Source organism: Phragmites australis, chromosome 1 (genome assembly GCF_958298935.1).
Source record: "Phragmites australis chromosome 1, lpPhrAust1.1, whole genome shotgun sequence".
NCBI classification, from domain to species: Eukaryota; Viridiplantae; Streptophyta; class Magnoliopsida; order Poales; family Poaceae; genus Phragmites; species Phragmites australis.
Genome location: NC_084921.1, coordinates 51,026,657 through 51,036,517, shown reverse-complemented (window position 1 = coordinate 51,036,517; position 9,861 = coordinate 51,026,657). Strand labels below are relative to the sequence as shown.

The 9,861-nt window shown below is 44.9% G+C and overlaps 1 protein-coding gene and 1 long non-coding RNA gene across 4 annotated transcripts; one reads left to right on the top strand and one right to left on the bottom strand.

The window, feature by feature from the left end:
- Window positions 1–279: 279 nt before the first annotated feature.
- On the top strand, window positions 280–6,704 carry LOC133925632 (uncharacterized). Of its 3 annotated transcripts, XR_009910939.1 has the most exons (5): window positions 280–493; window positions 1,940–2,012; window positions 4,101–4,215; window positions 4,671–6,078; window positions 6,462–6,704. It is a non-coding gene; the product is annotated as an uncharacterized LOC133925632 (long non-coding RNA). The 3 variants fall into 3 exon arrangements; XR_009910938.1 differs by having other exon boundaries at window positions 4,101–6,078; XR_009910940.1 differs by having other exon boundaries at window positions 1,925–2,012; window positions 4,101–6,078.
- LOC133925621 (PHD finger protein At1g33420-like) lies at window positions 4,124–7,810 on the bottom strand. The gene is made up of 5 exons (XM_062371488.1): window positions 7,022–7,810; window positions 6,449–6,578; window positions 5,918–6,133; window positions 5,200–5,808; window positions 4,124–5,118 (listed from the first exon to the last, which is right to left on the bottom strand). Exons 1-5 carry the CDS (start codon window positions 7,350–7,352, stop codon window positions 4,266–4,268), a joined length of 2,139 nt encoding a protein of 712 aa, XP_062227472.1. The 5' UTR covers window positions 7,353–7,810; the 3' UTR covers window positions 4,124–4,265.
- Between the last annotated feature and the right edge of the window lie 2,051 nt (window positions 7,811–9,861).

Below are 9,861 nucleotides of genomic sequence, written 5' to 3'. Positions count from 1 at the left end.
TATCATAGAGTTCTAACGAAAAAATGTTACTGATATATTTTAATATCATACAAACTATTTTGATGCATATTTTTTAATATTACTGATATATTTTTTAATATTTTAGAAGTTAGTGTTTAATGTCGTGACGGAATGACAGAGCGTCCGATGAGAAATTTCCAAACGGACGTCCTGACGCTAGCAGTACTGTAATGGAAAAGGAGCGGTGGGTCCCGCGTGCAGCCGCCGCGCGAGGCGAGAACCCTAACCGCGAGACGAGCCCATCGTTTATTACTGCAACCGGTTTCCGCTATCGTTATTCTTCCCGCACCCGACCCTCCCTCCTCGAGCAGCTCGCTCCATGAGCACGCCCCCCATCCCAATGCTTCTCTCCCCTGGCTCGCCCCTCCACGCCTCATTGGATTCCAGGAAGCAATCGGGCCGATCGGAACCGGCTCGGGAAGGGAATTAGGGCTGGAGGTTGGCGCTAGCTCGAGCTCGCGGCTGCGGTAAGGTCGGTGGTTAGGTCACGGCGTTTGATGATTCCAGCCCTAATCGGTAGTTTGGTTTAATTTCGTTTCGTTCCTGGTTAGTGTGTGGTGGGCTGGTGCTTAGGGAATCTGCTTTGTTGAGGTTCGGATGCTTTGCTAGGAGTCCAATTTAGGCTAGCTTGTTCGATGATTAATTTGTGCAAAGTTTGAGCGTAGCCACTTTTGCCTCCCGTTTTTCGGCGCTCGAGGTTGCGAATTGCGTCAAATCTGAATCGAATTCGCTATGATTGAGCTTTTGTGGTTGTGAGCTAGCTGAAATTTGGGGTATCCCCCGCTTAGGTTTAGGCGATTGGGTTTGGCGCTGGAAATTAGGAGTCCGTCGTTTCCGCGATTCATGCTTCATTCCAATCCCAGTTAGGGTTACTTGGGTGCTTGGATTTGTGCAGCATCTGAAGCATTTTGTTCCAGACTGGTCTTAGCTTAACCTAATTATTTCATTTTATTTGGTCTCGATGCTAGGGCACGGATAAAATTGAAGCCTTGATGCTTTATTTGGATCCAATACGTGATTGTTTCAGGTTGGGGTTTGTGGCTTCCGTTAATCTCTTTGCCGCCAGTCATAGCTCATAGGGTTCCGATTGGCGGCGTGGCTAAATATGCCTATTGCTTTGTGATCTTTACATTGCTGGTTCTGCTTGTGGTCAGATTGTTTGCTTTATTTCGGTTGGCTTCGGTGATAGCCCTTTTCACTGGTCAAATATTTGTGCTCGTGTGCTCAATCTGAACTCCTACCTTAGGGTTTTGTTAGCAACCTCACGATATAGTGTTTAATACGTGTTAAGTGGATAGTATACGGTAGCAAGATACAGGAGTTCGGCACCGGCGATCGCCGGGCTGCCGCCGCTGCCAACAATGTTCTTCCTTCCCTCCCCCTTTCCTCCACACGCACACCCCCTTTTCTTATCTTGCCACGCTACTACACCTCGCCTCTTGGACCGATTACACACACCAGCTAGGGCCCGTGTACTCTGGGTTGGGCTCGACTGTCCTCAGACCGCAGCCCATTTTCCTGTTGCTAGAGTTTTTAGCCTTGACTCCCGTTTCCTTCTCTGCTTCCCACCGTGCCTAAGCCTGGAGATGGTTGCCGTGCTGCTTACCGGCCTTGACAGGTTTCCTCTGTCTTGAACTAAATTTTGTGCTTTGATGCTTACACTGGTTGAATTGAGGGCCATTTAGTGGTTTCTTATTGGCATCATAGCTCAAAGATTTTCTTTTGATGGGGGTAGTTCAAGTTGGGATACTCACTCTTCAGTGCGGCACTTGGAATCACCTGTGTTGATATTCTTGATGGACGATTATATTTGACTGATTGGGAAATTTGATACTTTCTTGGGCTTCAACTGATGAAATTTGGTTGTTTTGTTAAGATTGCCTTATGATGTAATGTTTTGCAGTTTGTCTTGCGACAGGTGCTGGAAATGTGAGGCATCCTCATGTCCTCAGTACTTTTTGGGTGTATTTGAAGCCAGCAGCTCTGTTCTGGTAATTATATTCAAAGTTTTAGTGAACAACAGGACTTACTTTTTTTGAGTTGTTGCTTGTGAAATCCTTGGCTTGCTACTTGTTGCATTTATCCATTGAAGATTGTTACAATGGTTCTTTCAAGCCTTAAATTCGTACGTTTGGAGTATATATGTGATGGCACTAACAAAAGGAAGCCTGTTATGGTACAAATTGAAAACTGTTTTAGTTATAAGGTCTTATTTAGTTATATGTCTTGGCTGCAGTTTGTATTCTTATATTTGAAGAGACAGTTTAATCCAGCTTATATGGCAGTGGTATGATCAACTTCAATTGTATGCTAAAATGCTGGGTCACAGGTCAAGCAGAGTCACAAAATGTATAGCTGCAGCTAAAGCAGAGTCACAGAGTTAAACTGGCCAATCAATTTTCCTCTGAAAGCCCCAGTATCAAAGATCCTTAGGTTATTCAAAAATCACAATCTGCAAATATTAAATATATTTATGAAAGTCCTCTCTATCCAGTTTGGTGTCATTGTTCCCATTGCATATGTAATTTCATCCGACTGTCGTATTCCAATTCCGTCATTGAAGCTTGCTCCGCTTAATGATAACTAGTAAAACTATTAATGCATCAATACATCTATAGCTACATATCCCATCATATGTAGTTACCTAATTGGTCCATTTTATTATAATTCTGCTTGTAACTACAAAATAAAGTCAAATACAAGAAGCACTGGAGTTCACTTGAACTTTGCAAAAATCCGGCACCATGTACTTCAACTACTAGCCAAGATTAATTGATTGCTGTAGTTTATGCATATATTGGTTTGATCTCCAGAGCTGCTATGTTCATTGCCAAATTTAGAAATGGCGGTCTTAAATTGGTATACCTGTTATGAGAGGAACCTTAAATATGTATGTGCCAGCTAACTGGAATATCCTCCAACCTTTGGCGCTGTTGGGTTTGGAAATTTTCCAAGCTACACTACAAAATCATAATGTGTGCCAGGTAACTTGAACTAGTTCTAACATCCTTCGGTCATAAATGGTCTGCTTAAATCATGTTGCTGATGCTCTTTTGTACATGTATGGTTTTAATTTTCTCACGTATTTGGTAGCAATTTTTCCTATTTGTTCATGCTAGTCTTATTAACAGATCACCTGGAAAAAAGCTAGTTCCATAGCATAGATAATGATTAAGGTGCTTTTGCATACATACCCACACTAGTCATTCACTCACCTGCTCTGCTTTTGCGCCTTATGTCTCACTTGTATTGCCATCTACTTCGTATCATAAAGGATTTGTAATTGAAATTTACAGGTACCATTTGCTGGTATGTTGTTAGTTTACTTTTATTGTTTTGTTTTCATTATTGAGACAACCATGAAATGGAAGTCTGAACATCGGCAGTGAATTATTTAGTATAATTAGGTAATTAAGCTCAACCTTTTATATTAGTTTAGTTCAGATTTTGGTTTTTAGGTTCCATTATTGAGACAAGCCATGAATTGGAAGTACGAACATGTTAGCGAATTGTTTTAGTATAGTTTGGTAATTAAGTTCAACATTTTATATTAGTTCAGCTTTGGTGTGGTTTAAACTTCCAATCGTCCAAGCTAGACAAAAACCGAATAAGCAGCCTTTATCTCTATGCATTGCTATGATTTTGAATCGATAATAAACATGTACTGTTAAGACTTTTTCTGCTTTGTGTTATGGAAGTTGATGGTGCCTTTTAAAGGGTACCATTATCTTGCTAGCACAAGATTGTATTTTCGTATGGGCCAATGGAAACTTCCTTTCAGTTATTGGAACTAAAATATTTCTGTCCATAGGGTGCAATTTTCGTCAATTAGGGTTTTGTTTCTAGTAGAACTGGGTAGCCATCATAATGTTTGATGAACTGTTTGCAGTTAAATTTTGTTTCTACATAGAAAATGGATCTCATATATAATCACGAGGTAGCAAATGCTGTCCAGAAAATGCAACTTCATGATAGAAAGTACCGATATCTGCCAATTTATTCCTTTTGTATCGTACTGCACTTTTGGCGTTATGGTTTTCAAATTTAAAGATCTGATAATCTGTAATGCTGCAACGCAGAACTAGAGAAGCTCAACATCAGAGAATGGGTGCAACTGCAAGGAGGATAGATTAACATCACATCAGTGGTCAGAGACAAGATCCATGAACCACTCAGGTCCAGGAAGGCCTTTAGGTGCAGCTTACTGCTCTCTTACTATTTACATTTCACTACATTATGTACAGTCATCCAACTGTTGCCATGCGCCCAAACTTGCCTGCACCACCAACAGATGATCCAATCTCATCCTTGCACCTCCCAGCCGCACTAACCTCCATTCTTCCACCACCATTGCTACCCCCACCCCCACGCCCATTTCCTCTGTGTGGGCTAGCACACTTCCCGCAGATGAAATTTTCAGGGACTTCCTCAAAATCACTGATCCCGGAGCACCTGGTGTGCTGCCAGACTCCACACATGTCGCATGCAAGCATCCGTTCCCCATCATCATCCTTAGCACCGCATGAGCAGTCCACCGTCCAGTTCTCCAAACCCCTTTCCATCCTGAACTGTACAATTCTCCGATAATCCCCAATGCACCGTCCCCTTATGTGAACAAGCTGGCCTGATCCAAGCACATGCTTCACCAGGGTTGTGTCGCTGAAGTTTGGGAAGTCAGGGAGCTGTTCAGCCTGGAAACTTTGAAACATGAGGTACGTTTCTTGAAAAGCCATTGAAGCCTGTACTTTCAGTTCAGCAAGGGTAGCATTTGCTGGTAGAAGTATAAGTTCCTCTGGAGGTGCCGTGTAGTCTTTAGGGTGATCAAGCAGTTCAATGGAGCACCTCACATGGAGCAGGAATGGGTTCAAAGGAGTTTTCAGAGAATGCTCATCATAATGTTTGATGAACTGCTTGCAGTCAAGAATCCTTGCTGCTGCGCTGTGTGATGATGCACCCACCACCTCTGGTTGTGAAAACAGCATGGACTCTGGGTTAAGCAGAGCATCATATAGGAATCTAAGATCATGCAGGAGATGTTCAACCGAAGGCTCAAACGTTGCTGTATTAACTGGTGACTGAACGGAGGAAGATTCCAGCCTGCTTATCATGGAACAATGGTCAAGAAAATTACCAAATGAAGTTCAGCAATTGTAGCAAGGGACTGCAGACATGGCTCACCTGTATTCAATTGCACTTGTCTCAGCATTGCAGCGGACAGCAATGAAATGGTCATCATCCAGTCGTTTTCCACCCAATCCTCGGAGAGAACAATCAAGCAGCTCCTGTGAATCAACAGCCTTTGATGCAGCTCCCCTAAGTGCACGCCAGGATACCCACTGTCCAGTTTGGACAACCCGGAGAACCTTGAGCATCGCAGCTTCTGCTCGATCAAAATCATCTTTTGTCCACATAGAGAGTACATTAGATGTAAGCTCTTTGTGCTTATCAGTTGAGGGTTTTGATAACTTCTGAGCTTGATGAAGCAGGTGCATAATGAAGCGGAAAAGGTCTCGTAGTGTCACTAGTTGGCGATCAGAGAGTGCCCAATAAAGAGCAATCGTGTTCTGCAACGGGGTCCTGATGGGGCTGCGATGTGAGAAGTACAGCGCCAGATGTATACTGGAAAGCATGTCCACTGCGTTTTGGTAGGTGTCTGAGGTGAGTGCAAAGCTGCCGGCGCCAAACTTGTATCCCCATTCACCATACCATGGGTGCCCACTTGTGACTGCGTGCAGAAGCCTGTAGTCCATTCCATGTTTCTTGGATATGTCCATGACAGTGACCTTCCTGCAGTGATGGAAATGATAGTTAGGTTCAAGGAAGAATTTTTGGATAGAGGTCAATGGCAATGAAACGATGCTATTCTGCTCATTGCGCCAACCAAAACTTCATTTACCTCATATGTAGCACCTCGCACAAGCGATCCCATAAGCTCATTATGTCACGGCCAGTGAGGAATCTTGAGCCACCTTCACGGCCATTGACCCTGAGAAGGTGCCCGTAACCGTTTGTATGCACCACAGCATGCAGCAGGTGAGACGAGTCATCCAGATGCAGGTATGCACACTCTTCGAGCTCCTCACCTTCCATATCGAAGTTGCATAGGAGGCACCTGGAAAACCCATTGCATCCATATTAGTAAGAAAGCATGCAAATTAGCATGTAGCAGCATCACTTCAGCACGCTACAGGTCTATATCAGACGTCAATCATCAGGTTGCTTGGTGAACGGTTGATTCTGAAAAGCTTTATATACATGTCTACTTGCGCATTTTGGCTACGAGCTGCCTGCATTTAGGCTTCGAGCATATGCTGATCCATTTACACTAACGTCTCGAAATTAATTAGTCATGTGTTAACATTGTCGCATTCCATCTCTCTTTTCATGGTTATGCAACTATGTATATTTTCTGAAATGTTCCCCCCACCTTGATTCCCCAGCGACCATGGGAGTACCGCAGCGGAGGCAGCAGGTGCGTCGGCAACCGGAAAGCTGGTTACTGTCGTTCTCGATGATGAAATGGTATCGCTTCCCGCAGACCGGGTGCCCACTCCACCCTGCAACAGAACAAACGCATCAGGCACAAGATTCCATTGAAGATGCTGTATGATAACAGTGAATGACAAGGAAGATTGATCAATCATGGTTATGAATGTTGCACATTGAAAGCAACAGCCAAACAATTGGCTAACAAGACGAAATCTTCCAGAAAAATGCCCCCCCCCCACCCCTGAAATTTTAATAAAAAGACGTTGGATTTTAGTAAAATTTCAATAAATACAGAAAGACGTTGGATTTTAAAAGCAAATAGCGCTCCACCCTGCCGCCGCCCCAAATTGCCCGTCAAACTCTATTTAAATCGAGGAAAAAAAGATCACATCGAAACAAAAGACGAATGGCATAGTCCCGTGAACGTGTGCAGCTTCAACAAATTGAAAAGATATATTTTTATGTGATTTTTTCCTGAGAACTAAAAAAAAAAGAGAGGAAAGCAACTCACCCACGACTCTGCACTGATCACAATACACAGATCGCGATCGGAGCACATCCTCCTCAACGACGTTGAGCTCCACCGTGCCGCCGCCCTCCTCCCCGACCTCCCCAACCCTCAGCGATACCCTCCAAATCAGCTGGTGCGGCGGGGCGGCCGCGGCCGCCGGCGAGAAGATGGACGGCAGCGGGAGCAGCCTCGCATGCCTCGCGAGGAACCCCCTCATCGTCTCCCTGAACGTCCCGGTCGCCCCGCCGTCCCCGGCCGCTGGGAACCCGGCAAAGTCCTTGGCCTCCACCCGCACCCTCGCCCTCTTCAGTGGACGGCCGTTCACCACCATCTCCCCCTCCGCCGCCGTCGGATCCCTTCAGATCTGCCACCTCACCGTCGTCTTCCTCGTCGTCGATTAACCAGATCGGAACTCGGGTTAGGGTTTGCGCCGGCGGCGGCTGCGAGATAAAGAGGAGGAAGGCGATGGGTTCGATTCCTTCGAGGGGAAGCCTGATCCGGTACTCCAGGTCTTTGTGCGCCTCAGCGCTGGAATAAATTTCGGGCCCACGTAAGAGCGTGAGGTGCACAGTGGGATGGGTGTATGCAAGTGATGGTGGAATGGACTCGTCAGGTCGTGCCAGGGCGCTAACCAGGGTTAAGCGGGGGTGGGGTTGGTGGTGGTTGGGTTCGGCCGTTCGGGGCCTTTCCAAAAAGAGAGCGCGAGAAATGGGAGGGAATAAAGGATTGGGGGTAATACCGACATTTCGAACCCCTGGTTTCCGGGGGAGTCGAGTACGGTACATCAACGTGTCTTTGTGTGGGTCAAATTACATTTTTGCCCCCTTGTTCCTCAGAGTTCGCGATTTTTGCCCCCTGTGTTGGCGCTCTCCAGCGGACCTTAGTTATCAATATTACTGTTGGTGATGATGTTTACTACTAGTTGATATGTAGACTTTCTGAAAAAGAGAAATAATATACATACTCAAAGTAGTTCTATTAATTGTTACGAACGGAGCAGATTTCAATTAATAGCCGACTGTTAAGCACTAACGACGTTAATTACATGACTTCCTCATGAGGTTTATTAAACCGTTTGTAACGAACTGTTATGCGAGTGTACCATCTCTCTTCTGAAAAAACCAAGTAGTGATACTGAATTTAAAGAAGTACTCATCTAATTTGTTGTTAATTGTTATACGAGGTGTTAGAACGTAAATTTCTCATTATGTATCATCACATAGTGAAGTTGTGGATGCATACTTTGGAGGATCATTTTTAAAAACGAGAGTTGGTACAAGAAAACTATAATCATATGTTTTGTTATGTTAAGTAATGGAATATGGGTCTATTTTGAACAAAAAAGGAAACTATGACCGGTAATTGTGATACAAGATTATGTCACGTGATACAAGATTTATATTAGAAATAAAATATAGTAAAAAAAAAAGTAAGAACAAAATGAGTTGTGATGGTCGTTTTATCCGCATTTGATAAAATAATAAAGGTCATAGCTACCTAGTTAACCGGGTTTGATGAGATCATGAGAAGTGAGAACTCAGTGAGAGTGCATACGAAGCACCGAAACGCATGCCAGTAGCATAGCCGTGCAGGTGCAGCGATCTACCTGCGGCAGCAGAGCAGAGCTGCCAGTAGGCAGCAGAGGAGTTCGGAGCGGAGGGCAGATGCGGAAATACAAACCGACGTGGGGGGATTGCCCCAAAATGCCCGTCAAAGTGTGAAACGCGGACCCGTCTCCAGTTTCGCGCGGCATTGCCGGGCGTCCAGCCAGCCGAAACTTCTGTGGCTTTCCAGGCTCCTCTCCCTCGCGCCTAAATTTGGTTGGACACGTGGTTCGAGGATGCTGGTTCGAGCGCTACTACTAATTTTAAAAGGATCGGATCATGGATCGTGATCTGCGTTTCTTGGACTGGGTTTGCAGGAGGCTTCGTGATTAACGGATAGACTAGTGAGCTAATCATGAGGTGTTGAGGCCTACGTGGACTGGAGTGTTACGCATGGCCTTGTTTGAAAGTTTGCTTTCCACACCTCCAAACTAAAGGCTCATGTCTATTTTCACTACAGTGGTGACACGTTTTGATCCATAGATTACATGTTTGTTAAAAAAATTCAGTCAACGTCATGTTTCAGATTTTCCAAAACTATTGGGCGTTGATGTGTAAAGGTGGCCAACTGTATCGGACCTAACGGGCCAATTCGAGGCGCTAGAAAAATAGCTCGGTTCAGACACGGCACGACACGAGAGTAAACGGGTCGGACCGGTACGGCATGGTTGTGCCGGGCCGTGCCTGGGTCGGAGGCACGGCACGCTACGGCCCATTTAAGTTTTTCTATTTTTCTACGGTTTTATATAATTTGTTTATGCCTAATACATAAAGAGATGCTTAATAGGATGGTAGAGTTTGAACTTATATATTTTTCTAAGATCGTGAGTTTGATTCCAACATCTCGCAGTTTCTTGATGTTTTTTTTTTTCCGATTTTCACGTGTAAACGGGCCGACAGGGCAAAAAAATATCATTGAGCCTACTGTGCTGCGGACCGGCACGGCACGGCCCGATCTTAAATGGATCGTGTCTGGGCTATAGCCACGGCACGTGGGCCGGCACGGCACGGCCCGTTTAGCTAACGGGCTGTGCCTGACCGGGCCCATGTCGTGCCATACCAGGCCGGGCCGCCCATTTGGACACCTCTATTGATGCCTAAATTTTTGAATTAGTAAAAATGAGTGTATTTTGAAAAATTGCACATCTATACGTTTGTCGCCTATTCAACGAGCGATAAGTATTTATGTGCATGTGACTCGACAACGTGAACAGAGTCAGACAAGTTTGTTGGCCA

Bases quoted from the DNA above. Each gene is read 5' to 3' on its own strand.
- LOC133925621 (XM_062371488.1), bottom strand. From the start codon at position 7,352: ATGGTGGTGAACGGCCGTCCACTGAAGAGGGCGAGGGTGCGGGTGGAG. The intron at 6,579-7,021 runs GTGAGTTGCTTT...GTTCTGTTGCAG, and splicing joins TGATCAGTGCAGAGTCGTGG to GGTGGAGTGGGCACCCGGTC. The intron at 5,119-5,199 runs GTGAGCCATGTC...CATGATAAGCAG, and splicing joins ACAAGTGCAATTGAATACAG to GCTGGAATCTTCCTCCGTTC.